We start from the raw sequence: 24084 nt of genomic DNA on the forward strand, positions 1-24084 counted from the left end.
AAAATCTCATGTTGTTTGTTAAAGTGTGCAGTTCAGGGTGTGTTACTAAAACTGTTGTTTGCTCACTTTCCAAAGACCCAGCCCCCATAAAAAGCAGCCAAACAGCTCTAAGAGTTACACACACACGCATATCTATCAAGTTTACTCTGGTCTAATATACTTGGATTTAGCTTGAAGAATGTTCCTGTACGAGGACTGAAAATGATTTAAAAAGCAGCCAATGCCCAAAGAACAACTTTGACACACCTTCATAAAGCCTGCAGAGCAAAAGAAAAACTAGCTGAAATTCTGGCTGCTCTTATGAAAAGTACAGAGAAATTATGGGTCGTTCAACACTTGTGCACAATATAAGAGTTTAAATAAATCTAAAGAGTATCTCAAAATCCTACAATCATACTGAGAAAATCATCTACAGCTAACTATCCAAGTGGATTTGTTTAAGACAGCTCCATCTGCTGGTGGCCCTCTGCAGGTGCATGAAAGGGGCGTGTTTATAGTGAAAGTAGTAGAGAAAGTAAACCCCATGGGAAGGAGGGAGGACTCTCAGCAGCTTCCAGCTCATATTCAGACATTTGACTTCTCACTGAAAGCAGCTAGTTTGAGTGTCTGTACCTTAATTAGAAGAGATAACATGGCCATAGTAATTAGAGTTGATTGGGCAATGCTGTCCTTGTAATGTACTTTATGATTTTTATACATCTGTTTGTGGACAAGTCACCTATAACATCTTCAAGTTTCTGGCTTCGATCATCAACCTGTTGATAGTTCAGCTCTGAACACCAGTGAAATGTTTCTCCCACTGAATTCACTGCATTCATATGAACAGAATCAACGTTTTGGGACCGTGGAGTTGTGGAGAATGTCTCAGTTAATCAGATAAAGTCAAACTTATAATTGGTGAAGAGCTCGTGGATGATATGCCCCTTGATCGTAAAGAAGTGGATGTTTTGTAGACTGAAGTTCAGAGTGGTGGTTCATTCATAAAGTATTCTGTTCCAGCTGCTGGAGGACAACATCATCACTTTTGTGAAGAACGAGCTGAAGAAGATCCAGAAGGCTCTGAATCCAAATAAGCCCCAGTGCTTGGAGTTTCAGAGGGAGGATGATGAGCAGAGGAGCAGCAGAGAGGCATTTGTGAAGATCGCAGTGGACTTCCTGAGGAGAATGAAGCAGGAGGAGCTGGCTGACCGTCTGCAGAGACGTAAGAGGATTTCTTACTTAAGGTTTTAAGCTGTTAGATAAATGAGACACTCATGACACCAGTGTGCTCAGTCATTTCTCAGTGGGTCAGAAAATGTCATCAGCGTTTTGTAAAATATATTTGTTGAAGTTGTATTTTTATTATTATTATTCAGAACTTCCAGCTGCAGTTTGTCATCGTAACCTTAAATCTGCTCTGACGAAGAAGTTTCAGTGTGTGTTTGAGGGCATCGCTAAAGCAGGAAACCCAACCCTTCTGAATCAGATCTACACAGAGCTCTACATCACAGAGGGAGGGACTGCAGAGGTCAATGATGAACATGAGGTCAGACAGATTGAAACAGCATCCAGGAAACCAGACAGACCAGAAACAACAATCAGACAAGAAGACATCTTTAAACTCCCACCTGGAAGAGATGAACCAATCAGAACAGTGCTGACAAAGGGAGTGGCTGGCATTGGGAAAACAGTCTTAACACAGAAATACACCCTGGACTGGGCTGAAGACAAAGCCAACCAGGACATCCAGTTCATGTTTCCATTCACTTTCAGAGAGCTGAATGTGCTGAAAGAGGAAAAGTTCAGCTTGGTGGGACTTGTTCATCACTTCTTTACTGAAACCAAAGAAGCAGGAATCTGCAGCTTTGAAGACTTCCAGGTTGTGTTCATCTTTGATGGTCTGGATGAGTGTCGACTTCCTCTGGACTTCCACAAAACTACAATCCTAACTGACCCTAGAAAGTCCACCTCAGTGGATGTGCTGCTGATAAACCTCATCAGGGGGAAACTGCTTCCCTCTGCTCACCTCTGGATAACCACACGACCTGCAGCAGCCAATCAGATCCCTCCTGACTGTGTTGGCATGGTGACAGAGGTCAGAGGGTTCACTGACCCACAGAAGGAGGAGTACTTCATGAAGAGATTCAAAGATGAGGAGCAGGCCAGCAGGATCATCTCCCACATCAAGACATCACGAAGCCTCCACATCATGTGCCACATCCCAGTCTTCTGCTGGATCACTGCTACAGTTCTGGAGGATGTGCTGGAAACCAGAGAGGGAGGACAGCTGCCCAAGACCCTGACTGAGATGTACATCCACTTCCTGGTGGTTCAGGCCAAAGTGAAGAAGGTCAAGTATGATGGAGGAGCTGAGACAGATCCACACTGGAGTCCAGAGAGCAGGAAGATGATGGAGTCTCTGGGAAAACTGGCTTTTGATCAGCTGCAGAAAGGAAACCTGATCTTCTATGAATCAGACCTGACAGAGTGTGGCATCGATATCAGAGCAGCCTCAGTGTACTCAGGAGTGTTCACACAGATCTTTAAAGAGGAGAGAGGACTGTACCAGGACAAGGTGTTCTGCTTCATCCATCTGAGTGTTCAGGAGTTTCTGGCTGCTCTTCATGTCCATCTGACCTTCATCAACTCTGGACTCAATCTGCTGGAAGAACGACAAACAACCTCCAAGAAATCTGAAAAAGGAGAATCTGCAGAGAAACACTTCTACCAGAGTGCTGTGAACAAGGCCTTACAGAGTTCAAATGGACACCTGGACTTGTTCCTCCGCTTCCTCCTGGGTCTTTCACTGCAGACCAATCAGACTCTTCTACGAGGTCTGCTGACACAGACAGGAAGTAGTTCACAGACCAATCAGGAAACAGTTCAGTACATCAAGAGGAAGCTCAGTGAGAATCTGTCTGCAGAGAAAAGCATCAATCTGTTCCACTGTCTGAATGAACTGAATGATCGTTCTCTAGTGGAGGAGATCCAACAGTCCCTGAGATCAGGAAGTCTCTCCACAGATAAACCGTCTCCTGCTCAGTGGTCAGCTCTGGTCTTCATCTTACTGTCATCAGAAAAAGATCTGGATGTGTTTGACCTGCAGAAATACTCTGCTTCAGAGGAGGCTCTTCTGAGGCTGCTGCCAGTGGTCAAAGCCTCCAACAAAGCTCTGTGAGTAAACATGTGATCAGCCTTTTATTTATAACATAAACCGTGTAATGTGTGATGGACCCTTAAAAACTTAAACATATTTTCTTACATGATCATCAGCACTAAATACAGTATATTATAGTTAATGTTTGATAGCAGCAGTAAATATCAGAGTGTCTTAAACATATCTGGGTGTCAGCTTTTATCAAAGTCATGTCCAGAATCATCCTGTAAGTAAAATTTATTTATACAACAGCTTTCACAGGTCAAAAACCACAAAGTGCTTTACAATAGAAACAGGCAATAAAAAACACAGAAGATAAAAACATTAAACAGCAAACACTGAACATCATACAGCCTAAAACTAGTTAAAGGCCACTCTGAATACTAGAGTCTGAATAAATGAGTTAGTGGGACCAGTAAAAGCCTTTGACTGGAAGATCTCAGATGTGAGAAGAGCTGTAGGATTGTAGAAAGTCAGAAATATAGACTGGGACTAAAAGTAAGGACTAAATCTTTAAATAACGCCTAAAATGAACTGGTTACCAGTGTGACGAGATTAAACTGGAGTAATGTCCAGTCTATTTCATGTGCTGGTTAAAAGCCTCGCAGCATGATTCTGTACTGACTGAAGACGTTCAAAGACTGTGATGGACCCATAGGTGATCAACTCCCTCATTCCTCCTCTGGTCTTATTGCTCTGCATCAGTGCACTGCTCAGCTGAAGATGAGTTCACTTCTATATGTTACAATCGTCCTCACCAGTACAGTTCCAAGGATCTGCAGCTGCTGAATCAATTATATTCCTCGTGTTTCTTCTGGTTTCCTGTTGTTAGATCTGCATGCTTGATTGTTTTTCAATCTCTCCTATGTCGTGCACTTTGATTTCCGACTGTACACAGTCTGTGAACCATGACAATTTGTGACAGAATGCAATGATCAGTGAGGACCCGGAGGACACTGACATTTACACTGGTTCAACACAAGAAGTGATTTAAATTAATCACAAACAGTTTGGTATCAAATGACAATTTTTGAGATCATGTTTTTATTTTGTTTTTGTTTTTTAGGCTGAGTGTCCCTGATCTCTCTGAAAGAGGGTATGAAGCTCTGTCCTCAGTTCTCAGCTCCCAGTCTTCTACACTGAGAGAGCTGGACTTAAGAAACAACAACCTGCAAAATCCAGCAGTGGAGTTTCTTTCTGCAGGACTGAGAAGTCCACACTGTAAACTGAATACTCTGAGGTGAGATCAAGTTATGTTGTGCTTTTCATCAATTGACAGAATTAACCAATAAGAAGCCACTAAATGAGAAAAAAGTCAGTTAAACTTCTGTAATAGTTTTATGTTAGTGTCATCTCTTAGTGTTGACTCTTAGTAAAAAAACAGGATTTATTGCAAAATCTAAAAACTCTTTTGTGCACCCTCATTGCAATTTAATAACAGTGTTTGTTTAATGTTTATCTGTCATTTTTCAGACTGAGTCACTGTAAGCTCTCAGAGAGAGGCTATGAAGCTCTGTCCTCAGCTCTCAGCTCCCAGTCCTCTAGTCTGAGACAGCTGGACCTGAGTAACTCTGACCTGCAGGATTCAGGAGTGAAGCTTCTGTCTGCTGGAGTGAAGAGTCCACGCTGTAAAATGGAAACTCTCAGGTCAGGATTTAAAATGTTCCACTGATGATCATGTTAAACCTGATTTCTATTACTGCAGAAACAGGAAATTGATTTTAAAAAAGTCTGAATGTAGAAATTAGCGTCTGGGGTTTTTAGTGATATTTGTTCACTTTCTTTCTTTCATTTGCAATGAAATGTCCCATCTGCTCCTCTGAGTCCAAATTCTTTATTTTAGCAGTGCTTCATCCACCAAACCTTCTAGTTCGATTCCTGTATTCTGAAGGTTTTTACAGAGCTGTTTGTTCAGATATCAGAATTTGATTTTCAGAAAAATTTAGTAATAAAAATATGATCAATTGATTATTTCTGACTGAAAAGATGAAATATATATTTGGTCATAGTGATATGACTCATTGCCTCAATTAAACATAAAATGTAAACAAAAATTCAAAACAGTAGATTAATACAAAACAGAATTTGTCTGTTGAGCTTAAAGTGAGCTTGAGTGTTATTCACTTCCTGTTTTATTTTGGTAGTTATCGTCTCTGGTTTTTACTTTTACTTCCTCCCCCGACATTGTCTACATTAGTTTCAGCTGTAGAAGATTTTATTGACTGTTTGATTTGTCACTTTTTTAAAACTATAATTGTTGACCTATAAACTATTGCTAAAATGTATTTTCATTAAAATACCAAATAATTTATTACTTTATCATCTAATTAGATTATAATTCTGTAAATAGGGGTGATAGTGTGGTCTATGTGGGTTGTCTTCAGGTACTCTTCCTCCCACAGTCCAAGAACATGCATGCAAGGTTAACTTGAGATGTATGATTGTGAGCATAAATTGTCTGTCTCTGTCTAGCTCTGTGTTTACCTGGCTACATCACCATGGTTACTGATGCTGAACCAATAACCTGGTCTGGATCAGGTTATGTTCAGAGTTTTTGTTTAAAATCAACTGAAGTGCCTCATTTTCACTGATTCTTTCATTTACAGAAATCTTTAAGTGTGATATAGATTCAGTCATATCTAACTAATGTCAGTGAAAGAGGCCCAGCTGTAAAGTCACAGCAGTCACACTGTATGTGTCTCATTGTCACTGGAGTTTAGGCTCCATTCATTCAGCTGGTGCTGCAGAAAAAGTAGAAATGTTTCTGTTTGGTTCTAATGCTGAGTTCGCTGGAGGACTCACACGCAGGACTCAGAGGCACAGTATTTATTACAATTCCACCAGGTTAACAATTCTCTCAACAAATGTGTTTTTCCTCGTTCTTTGTTATCCAGCTGAGACTTTGGGTATAAATGTGTCATAAACAGGAGAAAGCAGTGCAGGTTCAATGTAATCAAACCTCAGACTGAGTTCAAAATCATCACCTGTCCCAGATACCACATCAGCACCAGAACCATGATGTGTTTACTCACATTTAAAAAGGTGGAGGTCAGTGTGAATGGACTGTTGTCATTGGTCCGAATGTGCCTCTATAAACATGTGCTCTTCATTATTGATGTTTTCCTAATGAACAGAAAATGAGACTTAATAAAATCCTTCTGACTGTTGTTGGAGCAGGTTAGGTCCTGGGTTTGAGTCCCCCACTGTACCACAGGGGCTTCTAGCTTTGTTTCACAGTGTGTAGAACAACAAATAAAACCAAATCACAAAAAGCTTCAAGTCAAAAACGCATCAAACTTTGAGAGTTTTTCCCAAGGATGAGGAAGCGGACTCGGCCACAAACAGCTGGATATATGAATGGTTACCACAGCAACCACAGCAGTGTGCTCTCAGTATATTTAGTTGTATAAAGGTGTTTGTGGTGTGTTGCAGCTGAAACAGCCTCATGTATGTTGACACAGGGAGAAAATAGTGTGAGAACACTGTTCACAGCAGTCACAGCTCGCTGCCTTCAACAGTCTCTTCCTTCCTTGTTCGGATGTCACTGATATCATCTTCTGCTCTCACACTGACCACCTGTTGAAGCTAACATGGAAGCCACAGGTATGCCACCTGTGGCAGCTGAGGTCACGTGATCTGAGTGTTTGAACCAAGTGTTGGAGCAGCATTTCCAAACATCTGCAATTCAGAAGCTCCAAAGTGTGGAAACGTCACTGTGGAGCGTCTCATCCCTATCTAAGAGATTTTCTTGCCTCTGCAAAGCTAAGCTTGCAAACAGCACCATAGTTTGTCAATCCCAACCAATCAGAGCGCTACTTATGTCACGTCACATGACTCGTGTGTTTACCTCTTTGATTAGCACCCAAAGAACTAAAGAAAGGCTAAAAGGACGTTCAGCCAATCAAATCCCTCCTAGGAACAGGAAGTCTAGAGAGGAAATGAAGCAGAGAAGGAGAATCACCAGTTTAAATGTCTGAGTTTTAAACTGTGACCCTCTAAAGAGGCTTTTATTGACTCTGTTTTCTTTTTCACCATTTAAACTGTTTAATATCAGATTTAGAAATAACTTTTGGACAGTTGTTGTACATTTCCACTAAAATGTGACACAAATAATGACTTTCTGACTTTACTTTGGACTAATCTAACGACTCAGCCTGGCTATGTTGGACTTGGTGTGGAAGCAGCTCCCAGTTTGAGTTCAGGAGACACACACTCTCTACTTTGAAGATCAGCTTCAAACTTTCCTTTTTGATAAAGCTTATAGTTCGAGCTGGATCAGGTGACCCTGAACCATCCCTTAGTGATGCTGCTATAGGCTCAGGCTGTTGATGATGCTCTGCTTTCTTCTCCACTCCCCTCTTTTCACTCCTGATGCTTTTATATGTCACGACTGTCCTTAACTTTTGTGTCTCTCTGAGCTCATCTCTTCTCTTTCCCCTCACCCTGCAACCAGTCATGGTAGATTTTTTTGAAGCTGAGCTTTCATATATGATGAATTGCTCTCTTCAGTTGGGTGTCTTCCCTGCTGCCTTTAAAACGGCGGTGGTGAGGCCCCTTCTGAAGAAGAGCAATTTGGATTGTAATGATTTTAATACAGACCTGTATCCAACTCACCATTTTTAAGTAAAATTTTAGAAAAACTTGTTTTTACTCAGATTAATGACTTTCTGAATGATAGACAGATCCTGGAGATATTCCAGTCTGGATTTAGGGTGAACCACAGCACAGAGACTGCTCTCCTAAAGGTTTTAAATGATCTTAGATGTAACTGGGACTCCCAAAAGCTCTCAGTCCTGGTGCTGCTGGATCTAAGCGCAGCCTTTGATACAGTAGACCACGCTATTCTTTTAAACAGACTGAAACACATGGTGGGCCTCTCTGGTGCTGTACACAACTGGTTCACTTCCTGTCTCTCAGACAGAACTTTTATGGTGAGTATGGATACATGCTCCTCTAAGATCCATAGAATGACATGTGGTGTGCCTCAAGGGTCGATTTTAGGTTTTAGGCCCTGTACTTTTTAATTTGTATATGCTCCCTCTCGGCGGTGTCATCAAGAGGCATGGAGTGAACTTCCACAGTTACGCTGATGACACTCAGCTGTACATCTCCGTTTCTCCTGATGACACCAGACCAATGGGTGCCCTTTTTAACTGTATTTTAGATATAAGATCTTGGATGGCAGAAAATGTTTTACAGCTTAACCAGGACAAAGCTGAAGTTTTAATCGTCGGTCCTGAGGCTCAGAGAGAGAAACTCTTGTCTAAATTACAGGCATCTTCACTATGCCCTTCACTACAAGTGAAAAACCTGGGTGTTATTTTTGACTCTGAGCTTGGTTTTATCCCACATATTAAACATGTAACCAAAATTGGATTTTATCATCTAAAAAATATAGCCAGAGTCCGCCCTATTCTCTCTCAGGCCAACACAGAGATGTTTAAGCATGCTTTTATTACCAGTCACATTGATTACTGCCCTGCTCTCTGGTCTCCCCAAAAAGAATATTTCACCTTTACAACTTTTACAAAACTCTGCAGCTCGTGTGCTGACGAAGACCAGAGGGCGGGCCCACATTACACCGGTTTTAGAATCGCTGCATTGGCTCCCCGTGTGTTTCAGGATCGAGTTCTTTTATTGGTTTTTAAATGTATTAATGGTCCAGGTCCTCTGGTACTGGCCTTTTGATTGTCCCCAAAGTCAGGACACATACTCATGGAGAGGCAGCTTTTCAGTGGTATGGTCCTCGTCTGTGGAACAGCCTGCCGGAGGAGCTCAGGGCCGCAGAGAACGTACATGTTTTTAAGATCAGGCTCAAGACCACCTTTTTAATTTAGCTTTTACTTAACGTTTATTTATTTTATGCTTATTTATTCTATCCTGTTATTCTATTTATATTATTAATTTAGGTTTTACCTAATATTTATTGATTTTATTCTTATTCATTTTTTATCTTCTTACTCATATTTATATTTATACTGTATCCCATTCTTATTTATTTTATTTTATTCTGTATATACTCTTATTAGGTCATTTCTCCAGTGGTTCCTCGGAGCGGGCTCTCTGCACCGGGGTTGTGATCGACCGTGTCTGCTGGGGCTCTGTGGGTCTTCTCAAACTGGCTGGGGGGCTTCTTTGCCTCCCTCCTGCTGTGTGCCCAGCCTGGAGGCTGTAAAGCACTTTGTGCTACATCTTTGTATGAAAAGTGCTTTATAAATAAAGATTGATTGATTGATAGATTCTCCTCCGGGAGCCTGTTTTCACTGGGAGAATCTTTGTGTCAAAGGGAGTTCTTCCTTCCCACCATCACCAAGTGCTGCTCACAGTGGATTGTCTGGTTTTTGGGGCTTTCTCTCTAATATTGGAGGCTGTTACCTTACACTGTTAAACAGCTTCAGACGACTGTTGTTGTCTGTTGGGAATTGTCACTTTTAAATAAAGTTACATTGAATGGATGTAAATGGATAGATGTTATTATGACAAACAGAAAATGATCTTTAAAAGATTGATTGTTGTTTTGTGTGTCTGCAGTCTGTCAGGCTGTCTGATCACAGAGGAAGGCTGTACTTCTCTGGCCTCAGCTCTGAGCTCCAACCCCTCCCATCTGAGAGAGCTGGACCTGAGCTACAATCATCCAGGTGACTCAGGAATTAAGCTCCTGTCGTCTGGACTGAAGGATCCAGGCTGGAGACTGGACACTCTCAGGTATGGAGAGAATGTCTGATAGAGGAGGACGAGCTGGAAACATTTCCTGTGTCCTTCACTCACTTCCTGTTTGTTTCCTGCAGATGAGACATGAACAATCACACATGCAGGAATATTTTCAGGGACAGACACACTAGTCTTGCTGGATAGTACGTAGGGGGTCTCCAAGGAGTCTGTTTGCAGGAACATTAATGATAACTGATAAGTCATGTTGAGAGTTTCATTAAAAGTAGACCTACAGTTAGGTCCATAAATATTTGGACAGAGACAACATTTTGTAACTTTAAATACACTTTATTAGGTCACCGGTTTACCTGAGATAGTGGTCACTGTGTACCTAATAAAGTGTCAGCCATGTGTATGTTTCCCATGCTGTATGTCCACAGTCACAGTGACAGTCAGTGACACTGACAGAAGGATGAAACAAGGCTGTGAATCATTTCAGTCTTTGTGTGTGATAAAGAGGCAGACAGGAGCAGCTAACATCACCATCATTTTCCTGTATGAATCGCTGTTACAATGAAAAATGTCACTTACATATATCATATAGGAGACACACATTGATATACACTAAATATTTATTTCATTTCTCTTTTTTTGTGTTGCCAATTTATGCACCTGCTTGATTTAGTTTAAACAGTTATAGCACACTTTCTGTAAATCCAATGAACTGCATTTCGCTTCTCAAATATCACTGTGTGTGTCTCCTATATGATATATTTAACTGGCACTTTTTATTGTGACAACCAACGATTTGTAAAGGAAAATAATTACTTTTCACAATGTTGCCCAAACTTTTGCATGCCACTGTATTAGTATGTTTTGTCATTAGTATAATATGAAATAAATTCTACTTGTGTCAGTCGGGTGCCAATATTTGCTGTGTAGTAGAACAGAGACATTAGTCATTATAAATGTTTATTTGAAAAAATATATAAATTCAGTAACAAAAACATTAAACATAAATATATGAAATTTAACTATTTACAGAGAGACAGGAATAAAAAGGACCCAGCTTGGAGTGGAAGAGCCTCAGGGAGAAGGAGGAGAAAAATAAGAACATTGTTTCTGCCCTGGAGAGCTGCTGCCTCATCAGAAAACTGCTGATCATTAGGGTCCAATGTTTCCAAATTTAACACAGCTGTGCTGTTTTCAAAAGCTAATTTATAAATTTGAAATTTCACGAATTCTTGTGTCTGAGGCGGCATGCTCTCCAGAACAGGAACAAGGCCGAGGAGGAAATGTTCTATTGGAGACGGGCGTGGCCTCTTTAGGGACTCCAGGATGGCCAGCTCCATCGCCGATGGACCGTCCTGGGACCCGTCCCTCGCCCGCCTTCGAGCTGTCCTCCTCTGTGGGCCTGTAAAACACAGCACAAAACAACACAAAGCAATGAGAAGGCTGCTACTAGATTTTCATTTTCAAATTAGAAAAAAACAGGATATAAACAGATTGGTTGTAGATATTTAGTAAAGGTGATCACAAGGGAATCCAAGCAAGTAAAAAGCTGTCAGTGCTTGATGTTCATACCTGTGGGTGCAGCAGCAGGAGCTGAGGGACCAGGGACTGGGGAGCCAGGAGAAGAGACAGGGGATGCTCTGCTGCATGATTACTTGACTCTATAAAGACAATATTAAATGTTAACAGGTTGAAGACAATAGTCATAGAGAATATAATATTATTATATACTTATATACTTATTATATACAGTGGGCTCTCATTTATTGCAGCACATGAACAGTAGTCACTGTTCTCACAAGTTGATTCTCAAAGTGCAAACCTTTGTCGATTTTAAAACGTAAAAGTATTATGCCGCGCTTTTTCTCCGTCTGCGGCGCCACTTTTGTGCGCCTTTTTTGCTCCCGGTGCAGGTGTCTATTTCCGAATGACGGTCACAGTTATGAGTGTTTTTGTGCTGTTTTTTTCTATTGGACGTGATGGTTATCAAAACCAAACATGATAAGTTTGGCAAGCGCAGGAGACACGACACGGGGGAGATTTGTCATTTGGGCTGCAGAATGCAATGCGCATCGTTGAAAGCTGTACGGTGCAATAAAAAAAATCAGTGAAAAGGCGAGGCAGTGACGGATGAACAGTGGGACTACTGTTTACTGTTTATTAATAAACAAAATATATTCCTGTATGACAACATGCATAAATTAACTGCCTACATTAATTCATTTTAAACATACCTTCTGACTGACACTCCCCTGCTGCCTCTCCGGGCTGTCCCTGGTCCTCGGGGGAGAAGTTCTCCACGGTCCGCACCATATTGCCGCTTGTCTCCCGCGGGGTGAGGAAGGGGTCCAGAAACCCCATGACCGCGAAGAACTTCCATCTTCTCCCCGATCCTGCTGCAGACCCACTCCTCTTCTCCTTCTCTGTCTTCTTCTCCTTATTATAAGTGTCCCTGAGGCTCTTCCACTTTCTCCTGCAGATGTCCTCTGAATAAACGCATTATCTTGTTAGCGGAAAGGTATTTGTACATCAGTGGGAAAATAGCGGGACAGTAGGCGGGCTTGGTAGCTTTTGCGCGGGTTCATCGGGTCAGTCTGAAAATTAAAAAGAAGGAGGAATGAACTTACCAGGTTGCCCGATCTCCTCACCTATGTGTCTCCAAGCTAGGTCCTTTTTATTCCTGTCTCGGTAGAAGTAGTAGCTAGCATCATATAGCTCTGGGTGATTAGCCACGGCACTGATGAGTTTTTCCTCCATACTGAATGAAGAATGAAGGGCTTTGGCTGGATCTGCCCCTTTGACCAAGGTCAGAGCCAAGTCACCAGGCTCCTGATTGGTTGTCACGGCGCGATTTGACGCTGGAGTTCAGATTTTTCCAACTCGAGCGGTAGATGCGAAACGCGCGTATGCACAAAATGCAACACAAAAACTCACGCGCGTGGTTTTTTTCGCGAGTCAAACGCACCAGACGCGCTACACTGACGCGCATTTCACGCGTTTTGGTGTTTTGGCGACGCAAATCTGCTTCCGAATTCACGCGGGACCTGCAATCGCGTGTCATCGTGTGTGTCACCCCCATTGACTTTACATGTAAACCTGACGCTCTATTCGCGTCCATCGTGTTTGGTGTGAACACACCGTAAGGCTACGTCCACACGTACCCGGGTATTTTTGAAAACGCAGATTTTTCTATGCGTTTGCACCTTTCGTCCACACGTAAACGGCGTTTTTGGTCACTGAAAACGGAGATTTTTAAAAACTCCGGCCAGGGTGGATATTTTTGAAAACTCAGTTTTTGCATTTATGTGTGGACGAGAAAAATGGAGAAAATGGAGAAAATGCAGAAAACGCAGTGTCAAAGGTGTGCGCCTTTTTTGACGTCACACTGTGCGCCACGTTATTGTTTCGGTGAAATGAATTTCTACAATACTGTTACTGTTAATTGTCTCTGCAGTGTTTAAATGCTTACATATACACACACAGTTACTGTCCCTCCACACATACGACTCGGTTCTGCTTCTATGCCCCAGCTTTGTTTACTGTTTCCCACCGAGGCTTCTAGACTTCTGATTGGCCAACATTTCTGCACGGTTAGGAATATAGCGCCACCTGCTGCTTTTGCATGTTCCTAGCAGCGTTTTCCTTCATTTCTACGTTTACGTGTGGACGGGATTATTTTTTAAAACGAAAACGGAAAATCTCCGTTTTCAAAAATACCCGTGTACGTGTGGACGTAGCCTTAGTAGTCTGTAAAGACTCTGTGTGCCTTCCAGAGTGCTCCGGCATGCACACACACCTTAAGGTCATGAGAGAGGTCGTACCTTCTCTTACTGATTTATGGTTTAGGAGGACACCTACTCTGTATCTGGTTAAGTATAAGAGCCCTTTGTTAGGGGGACCGCTGGACTCTTAGCACCAGCTTTGGGGTCACAGGGTCACATCTGGAACACACACACACACACACACACACACACACACCTACACTATGCACAGACTGGTACTCTTTGCTCATACCTGTGTAAGACGTCACATGTTAATGAACTTATGCATATTCATGTAACCTCAATAAAGAGCAGTGTTACGAGGGAGCAGACGAGAGCGACTGAGGTCAAGTGAAGGAACGGCGCTGTCACAGTTCTCTCCCTCATGAATTGTCTGGTTCCAGCGGTGGGTCTGTGCTAGACGACCATCACCAGCTTTTTCCAGCTTTTTCCACTGGTTACCAGTACGTGGTAGAATCCACTTCCAGATCTTGTTGTTTGTCTTTAAATCTCTGAGTGATTGGCTCCATCTTATCTCTCTTTAACAAAATAATCCAAGTCGAGCCCTCAGGTCTGCAGATAAGTAGCTTCTGACCAGAACTAGACGTAAAAACAGAGGTGAGCTTTATCGATCGCTGCAGCCAAACTCTGGAACAGTCGCCCTTCACATCAGGTCGTCACCAACACTCGACATTTTTAAAACCCGGTTGGAAACACATTTGTACTCTGTAGCTTTCAATTCTGACGAGTCTTTATAGTAATTACTGTGTATGTTTCCTATTTTCTCTCTACTCTGTGCAGCACTTTGGCTCAAGCTGTTTTTAAATGTGCTGATAAATAAATGTAGATTTCTTTGAATAAAACAGTGGAGCCGAGCTTTGAGCTCAGTGTGTAACAGTGTGTGTATGAGAGCCATGTAATGTCCATGTGTGCATGCTGACTGTGCTGCTCTGACCCCCCTCCTCCTTTCAGGGTGGAGCCTGCTGGAGTCCGATGGTTGACACCAGGTCTGAGGAAGTGTAAGTGTGTTTTTAATGGGATTCATGAAAACAAAGCAGCACACATTCAACCATCTTCATCATGTCAGGAGTCATCATCAAAGTGTCAATCAATGAACAGATGATGGATCAATAACTGCAGCTGGATTGTGTTTGTTCTCTCCATCAGATTCCTGTCAACTCACAATCGACACAAACACAGTGAACACAAACCTCCAACTGTCTGACAACAACAGGAGGGTGACACGTGTGGAGGAGGTTCAGTCATATCCTGATCATCCAGACAGATTTGATGGTTTTAATTATCAGCTGCTGTGTAGAAATGGTCTTACTGGTCGCTGTTACTGGGAGGTCGAGTGGAGAGGAATCGTTTTTATATCAGTGAGTTACAGAAGCATCAGAAGGAAAGGACGCAGTGATGACTGTTTGTTTGGAGGAAATGATCACTCCTGGAGTCTGAGCTGCTATAATGGTGCTCCTCGTTATGTCTGGCACAATAACAGAAAAACATCCATCTCCTCCTCCTCCTCCTCCTCCTCCTCCTCCTCCTCCTCTGTCTCTAACAGAGCAGCAGTGTATGTGGACTGTCCTGCTGGCACTCTGTCCTTCTACAGAGTCTCCTCTGACACTCTGATCCACCTCCACACCTTCAACACCACATTCACTCAAACTCTTTATCCTGGGTTTGGGTTTCTCTGGTCTCCTGGTGCCTCAGTGTCCCTGTGCTGAGTGGGGTGTAAAGAGTGTCTCCTGTTACAGAAACACTCTGACTGTTGAACAGATAGTTCAGTCTGTACATGTCTGTCTCTTTCACTCACAAACACGTTTTCAGATTCATGGATTCAATCAGTTGATGTTTGAAACTCTTCTAAATGATTCCTTGTAAACTTCTTCCTCTTCAGTCACAAACAAACAGGAAGTGATGTCACATGTGTTCCTGTCCACACAGCAGAATGAGTCTATTGCTGACAGTGATGTACAAACAGAGTGAGCATTTGTAAGGCCCAAAATAAACTGAGTAGTTCACTGAATGAACAATGGACTGTGAGCTCAGTTCCTTCATCATTAGTATGGATTATATATGTATATGTATTATATTAGTATCATATATATCAGGTGCTGCTGCTGCTGGTTTCAGTCATTGTGCAAATGTGCTGTTTGTAAGGTTGTAAAGCTGCAGTCAGCTGAGACTGAAGAAGTCACCTGATCAGTGAGCAAACGTTTCTGAAAACGTCCAGATGAACAGAATCAACCTTTTGGGATGAGCCAGCAATGCAGCATCATTGTTGTTCACGTTCAGAGGTTTGCAGGAATGAACTGATGACCAGAAACAGCTGCAAAGTCCAATAAAATACCAGCTGGAGTTCAGCTGCATTTGAAGAAGTCAAAGAAAAGGAAGGATGGCAAAGGGCGATGTTTTCTTCCAAAGAACTGAAAACATGGTCGACGCCTCATTAGAAGAATAATCTGGACATTTGTGAGGAACTCTAACCAAGAAAGCAACACAAGAAAGCAACGTCAAACAGATCCAACAGACAGTTTCCATGACTGGAAGTGTTGAGTGTAAAAATGCTACATTGCATTATTGCATCCTCTCACCACAGGAGGTGCTGTTGGCACCACTGATTGCTGATCAGCTGTTCTCTGATGATCTGATTGATACTGTGAATAACGGGACTCACTGAACTCTGTGACACAGTGAAGATTACAGAGTTTAACTGAGCCTGTGCTGAGTGTAGTGTTACAGGAAAAGGGCAGAAACACTGACACTGGTAGCTCACAGTGATGCTGACTGGGGCACAGAGCTGAATGATGCAGCATCAGGACACTGTTGTTCATGACGCCCCCTCATACGTCAAACAGATACAATATATGCATAAGTTTCAAAACCACAAACGTTCCGTTAACAACTTTAACAAAGTTTAAAAGAGCATCTTCTTCGCCTCCGTGACAGGTGCTTCTGGTAGCTCATCTTGCTCTCGCTTCTCCAAAACCTCGGGCCATGCTCTGCAACAAACTAGCAATTCTGCACGCACAAAAATGCAGTTACAAACAAAATATATCTGAACTCTCACCTAGAACATAAGCCTACCTACACTGTGTGTGTGTGTGTGTGTGTCCTGACCTCAATTGGCACTCTGTGTCACCTCTCACCCACTAACGCTCACAACCAGACAGAGGCCACCCTCAGATGTGTAGCAGTTTACTAAAACTATATATATGTAATATATTGAATAAATGCTGTAAATGAATGCCACTACTCAAAGCTTAATAAAAAGGATATAAATGAATAAAAGATAACAATGAATACCTGGTTATTCAAATAGCATCCTCCCAACAGCTCCTGAAAGTAACTCACACTTAGATTCTGCTTTAGTTTCACTTTCACAAGCACGCTCTGCAAAAGCCTGCGCTTCCTGTCTACTTTGGCACAGAGTGTACTCAGAGTTAAGCCTTTCTTTTATAATGCAATGTAATCTGCATATAAACATTTAAGATTATAGATTTAACTCAACAGTTTAAAGTGGTTATAACTGCACCTGTAATAAAAGTTAATTGGGTGCCAATATGTTTAAACATCTGAATACAATATCAATGCTGTAGATTATGTTATTAATGTTATTAATGCAATGGTAATGATGATTGTTAAGCTGAATTGTTAAATGTTTGTCATTTTTATGTTACCATTTGTACATTGTTTTAAGGAATTCTTCCTGTCCTCCCCTCCCCAGATCCTTAAGATTCCGGGAGGGGGGCAGTAGTGTTTTTAATCACAGGAACATCCTTGTGAAGGTCTGTTTGATGTTGGTAAACTTGCTCCCCTTTGTATGGCTTCACTGTGTTATCTAGGGTGTGGGGGAGACTACCCTCTTTATGACCAAGGATGTTCCTGTGCTTTTATGTTATATGACCCTTTGATCAGCAGTACACACACACACACACACACACACACACACACACAGTGCCTTGTCTTTGTAACCAAGGGGGGTTACGTGGGGAAGTTTATTGTGTGAACATTGTCAATAAAAGGAGGCAAGAGGGGGCGGTCGGGGAGGTCATTTGTGATGAGCTGAGATACCGACAAGGCCTCCCTTGCAAGTGAAAAGATCGATCGCTGTTGCCTTGTTTTTCTTTCACGGGAATAAGTTCTGGGATCAGCGGGGTCTGACTTTAGACCCAGCAATGATGACCATGAACAATAGCAGTGAAATATTTCTCTGATCTCCACAAGTCCTACAGAAGCACTTAATGCTAACAGGAAGTCATTTATTAAGGTGGAATAACACAGAGACACAACCACTCACAGTTAACCTGACCCCACTAACTGCATGTGTTGGGACTGTGGGAGGAAGCCGGAGTACCGGAGAGGACGCACACAAACACGGGAGAACATGAAGCTCAGCACTGAAACAAAGATGGTGGATTTGACCTCAGGACCAATTTTGCGTAATTTCCAGGGGGGGTTACGGGGGTCATGACCCCCCAATAATCAGATCCAGCCAATATAATTTCATCATTCCAGTTTATAAAATTATGAATTATCATGAGTTTCTTTAACCATTTCAATTATTATCAGCAAAATAGTTCCATGTTTAATCATCTAGTAATGTAACCCCGCCTCCTCCGCCGCGTACTTGGTATTACCCAACCGGCTTTCTCTACCAAACCTTCACTGTTTGCTGTGTTTGTTAGCGCAGTCGCTGGTGCCAGAGACTGCCAGTGACTTCAGTCTGAGGGTTTGAAGTTTCCATGTCTGTGTGATGTGTGGTGTGAAGGCTGCTGGTTAAACTGGGACTCACTGTTTAAAGCACTGAGTGCTCATAGAGAGATGCTCCATGAGTCCCAGTACAGACTACAAACATGGTGGAAACTTAGCTTTGATATCCACACACTCTGCACGTCTGTGAGTAACTGTGAAGAAGATGTGCAGAGATCTGTGTACAAACAGGAGAAAGACTGTAAAGACTCTGTGCTTCTAACAGCCTCTGTTAACATATGTGAGGCTGTTTGTTGTTGTTGCCATGGAGCTTTTCACTGTTTGGGTCAGCAGGTCATGTGATCAGGTTTGTTCTGTGAAAGCTGGACGATGGTTCAGTGTCAGGGTTTGTTTGCATTCATCAATAAATATCTAAATAAATCAAAGACTCCATGTTTTTTCTTTCATCATGTGACCTCTGCTCATCCATCTCTGTGTGTATCAGGATACATTTAGTTCATAATACACAGAAAAATCAGAGTTATTACCTGTAATAAATGTGAAAGTAAAGATTCCTGCAGTGATAACCAGGCAGGACTGAAACACATCCAAGCTGTCACCACGGTAACAGCACCGTCCATCCACAGGTGAGGGGAGGAGCAAAAAGAGGGACTTTCACCATACATACATACACCACAGTTGACAGGTAACCCTATTGGAGTCGCCATAGTGACTAGAGATGGCACGATACCACTTTTTTATGTCCGATACCGATATCCTAAATCTGGATATCTGCCGATACCGATATGAATCCGATATAGTGTTTTTAATCAATAAAACTGTTTTTTTAATATCTTGCTGCATTTTGCCTAAGTTTATACTCAAGTTTAAAAAAAAAAAACACTAAAGCTATTCTGTTAGACCTGTATGTAAAAAAATATTTCATAGTTCAGCAACACTGATCAATCTAATAAACTTAAACCTGCTCCATCCTCCCTATTCTGGTATTTTAAAGAGTACTTAGCGTAAATATTAAGCAAACTGACTAACAGGGTTCCAACTCCCAGTAACAAAAAAAAAATTTGGGAACCACCCCCCACCTCATGATGCTTAATCGACGTAATTAACCTTAATTTGATGCAGTGTGGGGAAAAAATGCACAGAAATAAATTATTTTTCAAGAAATATTAAAAAGATTCAACATCTTTCTTCAACAGAACTGCAGACTGCACAGATGGTACCTTCCCAAAGGAAAAAGTACGATAGCTTACTAGGTGTCAATGGAAAATTGTACTTAGTAGTCAGTATAATCTTTTAATAATATAAGTTTGCATATGGTAGTGATAGGATGTGCGATCCTTAATTGTCTGCAAAAGCTTTGTGTGTATTCCAGAGTGCTCTGGAGTTCACCCCCACATCCTAGGAGCACGGGAAAGGTCGTACCTTGTCTTATTGTTTTACGGTAGGATTAACGTAGCTATGTCAGTTTTAGTTTAAGTGCCTTTTTTACATATAGATGAACTGTTGGATTTTCCAGACCAGCAGGTTAAGGGAAGTTGTTTATGGGGTCACACTCTGACACACACACACATACATATACACCTCCACATTCCAATGTAAGGAACAAGCACCCACTGATGTATAAATAAAGACCAGAACAGTCTCTCAGCACGAGTCTCTGAGCCTCACTCTTGTGCGTGCGCTCTGGTGACTGCCCTTGCTAGCAAGAAAAATGTGTGTTTCTCTGATTCTCAGCTGAAGAAGTGTTTTAGAATACATCTCTTGACATTATTTGGTCCTTTGTAGCCGGATCAGAAAACATCAGAACTGTTATCTGTGACTCTGTTCCAGGATCCAGCACTGATTCCTGACGCCGTGGGGAGCCAGCACCGAAGTCTGTGCACAGCCCTCTTAGACGAGGAGAGAGCCCCAGGACGTGAATTTGGGTCTGGGCCGGTGGCCTGGTCCACGGCGCTGGGATTCAGTCTGATGATCTGAACCACCAGTGAGACGTCCGAGGGTGAGAAACACTATTTTGGTATATAAAACGGCCGCAAAGGTTTAAAGTAACGTGATAAAATAGGTTTAAGTTCGCCTAGTCTAGAAGCCTCGGTGGGAAAAAGTAAACAAAGCTGGGGCATAGAAGCAGAACCGAGAACGTGTGGACATAGCCTAAATCTAACTGGGGCTACGTCCACACGTACCCGGGTATTTTTGAAAACGCAGATTTTTCTATGCGTTTGCACCTTTCGTCCACACGTAAACGGCGTTTTTGGTCACTGAAAACAGATTACGTGATGTACGTGTGGACGTAGACTCAGACCTTCCCAAAGTGTGGGAATTTTAAAGTCCGGGATGTTTAAATCACAGACAAACAGGATCCCACAGCTGTTTATGTTTTTAAACCCATTTTGCACAGAGAGGCATTTTTTGAAAAATGTATTTATGCAATGTTGAATATTATTACACAGGAAAAAAACAACTACATGTAAAATAATCACAGCGTGACGCCTCTGCCTTTGTAAATGGAGGGACAGTAACTGTGTGTAAAACCTGCAGACAGTCAGATTAACAGTGTTTTGTCTCTATCATTCTGCAATTCATCTCATGTAAACAATAACGTGGCCACAGCGTGACGTGAATAAAGGCACATACCTTTGACGTTGCGTGACGAACTCTGTATTCCTCGTCCACACGGAAACGCAAAAAGGAGTTTAAAAAATCTCAGTTTTCTGTGATTGGAAACGCCGTTTACGTGGACGAAACAGCTGCGTGTTCAAAAACACCCGTGTAGGTGTGGACGCAGCGTAAAAGAGTTAGTAGTTTATTTTATTGCTACCTGTAATTTATTGCAGATTACTTACATTTTTCTTGTAAAACAAAGGGGGGCGCAGCAGAAAAAGTTTGGGAACCAGTGCTGTAACTATGAGACAGATGGCTGACACACGAACCTGTGGGAAGTAACATGTTTGTAAACAGAGTTTAACTCTGTTAACCCCAGCGTTAGCGACCTGCTGTTTGTCCGTGACAACACCCACCCGTGGCAAGTCTACTATGACATATATGAACCCACGCTGTCAGAATTTAAGCAGGCTGTAGGTGAGGAGCGTTTATGTGGAGCAGATTTACACAGATTATGTTTGGGTAAAATAATAATTGTGTTTGTGATTTATTCAAATCAACAGATTTGTTTTCAGTGAGTTCTTTCTGACTGTTGTTGAAGAAGAAAAACATTAGAAAACTACATGAAAAATCAGTGAAAACTAAACCTTTTGCTCATTGTGTGTATTTGTTTAAGCTTCTGAGATGAAGAAGAGTTTGCTTCTGTTTAGTTCTTCCTGCGTTCATTGTGTGTGTTCACAGGTAAGAAGGACAGCGTGAGGAGGTTCTATCCTGGAGGAGATCTGATGGAGTTTCTCCACCCAGGTTACAGCTCAGACCTCATGAACCGCCTGGCTGTGGCTTTGCTTCCCGTCACCGGCCGGGCCTCCCTGCTCCATCGGCTTTCAGGCAGGTTGACACAAACGTTTTACACCTCAGGGTTTATAACCTGATTTTAACGTGCCAGACTGAAACGCCCGGGAAAAGCACGCTCTCAAAGTTGTACTTTACGTATGCTAGCGACATCTGGTGGTAACATTATGAATGACAGTGTGGCACTGTGGCGAGAAACACCAAGAAACTGCCTCATTTGTGCCACGAAGCATTCAGAGATCCCTCATGAGGTTTTTCTCAAGGTATTTTTAAAGTGAACTTGATGTATGACGTCATGTGGCAGCTGAACCTTTGTGTTCACATCGGTCATCAGGATGATGTTCTTAGTGACTCTTGGTGGCAGAAAAGCTGGTTTGAACATTTCTGAACCTGCTGATGTCCTGGGATTTTGACCGTTACAGTAACAATTGTGAAAAACAAAAACTATCTGTTGTTTTGGTAGAAATGAAAGCGACAGAAGTGTTCACAGCTGTGCTGAGCAGAGAGTACAGAGCACAGCTGCTTGATCAGAAATCAGTGTTTGAAGCCGCAGTGGACAGAGGCGGCGTGTTGGACAACGGGGAAGTGACTGCTGCATTGGTGCGGCAAACATTTGGCCCTTTGAGTATCAGTCGTGGTCACAGCCTGTCCCTCCCTTCATAGCTACGATCTCCTAATCACCTCATGATAATGCAGCATGTCACAGATCAGCTGTTCATCCTGATGATGTCAAACTGTAAACCTGCACATGCTGCTGTCGCACCACCTTAAAGTCACACTGAGTCTGTTTCACTAACAGGTGGGGGCAGCGGGATGCTGGTCGTTCGTGTGACCTCTGACAGCAGTCGACCTGGAGTCCTTCTGGTAGAAGGTTCTGGAAGGAGCTCAGAGCCCCTCACACTGCAGGTATCTGTAGATCACCAGCCAACCACCAGCTTGGTTACATTTTTATTAAGGCCAATCATGTGTGTGTTCTCAGGATGTTATTCAGACCCTCGGGCAGACTGCTGATGCCTCCTGGGGAATTTACCTGAGGGTCCATAGTCAGCAGCTTCTGGAGGCTTCTCTTCACCTGCTGCAGTCAGCCTACAGGGCCGACGAGCTCCACAGGCCCGTGTGGATCAGCATGGAGGGCTTACAGAGCAGCGACAGCACAGCAGTAAGCACATCTGATCCCACCTGAAGCAGAGTCTGCAGACAGTACGTTAATAAATAACAGAGCAGACGCATGTAACGTTTAACACACCTGGCTGGAAATCCATCAAACTAGAATCGAGCAGGTGTAGATGTTGGAGCCTCCTTTTGAGGGTCCACCCTGGCTGGGAAACTCATCACACCCCCACAGAAAGAGTTATTTGAGATTAATGTTGGAATTGTAGCAAGCTTGAGTTGTATAAGCTGCCATGTTTGTCAGACGGTCCCCAAGCAAATGCAATCCTCTGTTCTTCATGAAGGCTTTTTAGCTGCTCAGGCTTGGTCAGCAAAACTCAAGTTCACTACCAATCCAACAATGTCCAGTGCCGATCCAGTTAGACGATGGAAAAGTGTCATTTTTAGGCGCTGGAGTGTTCTTGCTGTTTCATAGTCTTCCTCCTCTTTGCTCCAGGTCTTTGTGTCCACAGTCGAGCGCCTGTTTCCATACGTCACTGTAGTCCTGGCTGAGCACAAATGGCGTCCTCAGATCCCAGCGGCGGTGTCGCAGAGGGTGGCTCTACACCTGAATGCAGCATCGCTGCCCACGGGGCAGGAGCAGCTTTATGCTTTACTGGGAATGATGGACAAATACGACTTTATCATTGAGGCTGACACAAAGAAAGGTGGTGAAGCTGCCGCTGTGGTGAAGGAGCTCAGTGCACAGCGTGCAGGGAGAGCAAGCAGAAGCCTGTATATTCTACCTCAGTGATCACAGCAGGTTTCAATGTGCTTTTATATTCAAAGTCACCACAGAGTCTCAGTTTGTCTCAGTGTGTAGATAAATGCTGCTGCTTTGGGTCGCTGAAGTTAACATCATCATACTGTATATATATGATTCAATGATTATTATAACATTCATAATAAATTCTATTAAAGGAACCAAGTCCAAAACCAGAATTAGCCTCTGAGCCTGTGTGAGCCAGTCCGAGGTTTGTGATTGGCTACAGCAGCAGCTGACCACAGCGCACACATATGAAACGCTCTCCTGCTGTAGCTAACACTTCACATGCAGCCCGCCTCTCTTACTGACTGCAGCACTGCATTTATTTGCATCCATAAATCTTTAAAGTGTCACAGGTGACATCAGTGCTCTCAGTCTCACTCGGTACTTTTAATGCTGATTTTTGAACGTTTACAACAAAGAAAATCATCCATCACTTG

The 24084-nt window shown here is 42.6% G+C and overlaps 3 protein-coding genes across 3 annotated transcripts; all 3 read left to right on the top strand.

Annotated features, from left to right (window-relative positions):
- The first annotated feature begins 631 nt into the window (after positions 1-631).
- Positions 632-9923, top strand: LOC118453469 (protein NLRC3-like). Its single transcript, XM_087851408.1, has 6 exons — positions 632-640; positions 1000-1201; positions 1356-3153; positions 4203-4376; positions 4610-4783; positions 9668-9923. Exons 1-6 carry the CDS (start codon positions 632-634, stop codon positions 9858-9860), a joined length of 2550 nt encoding a protein of 849 aa, XP_087707534.1. The 3' UTR covers positions 9861-9923.
- A 4580-nt stretch (positions 9924-14503) lies between these two features.
- Positions 14504-15555, top strand: LOC148098662 (stonustoxin subunit alpha-like; the record flags this gene model as incomplete). Its single annotated transcript, XM_087851409.1, has 2 exons — positions 14504-14579; positions 14728-15555. Coding segments are annotated over 2 exons (636 nt in total), but the record flags the coding sequence as incomplete, so codon positions are not given.
- A 2395-nt stretch (positions 15556-17950) lies between these two features.
- Positions 17951-23632, top strand: LOC148098663 (protein FAM151A-like). The gene is made up of 7 exons (XM_087851410.1): positions 17951-17977; positions 20107-20239; positions 21235-21354; positions 21619-21765; positions 22529-22635; positions 22709-22888; positions 23336-23632. The coding sequence occupies exons 1-7, from the start codon at positions 17951-17953 to the stop codon at positions 23630-23632; spliced, it is 1011 nt and encodes a 336-aa protein (XP_087707536.1).
- The last annotated feature ends 452 nt before the right edge of the window (positions 23633-24084 follow it).

Source organism: Neolamprologus brichardi, chromosome 14 (genome assembly GCF_056152115.1).
Source record: "Neolamprologus brichardi isolate AB-2024 chromosome 14, ASM5615211v1, whole genome shotgun sequence".
NCBI lineage: Eukaryota > Metazoa > Chordata > Actinopteri > Cichliformes > Cichlidae > Neolamprologus > Neolamprologus brichardi.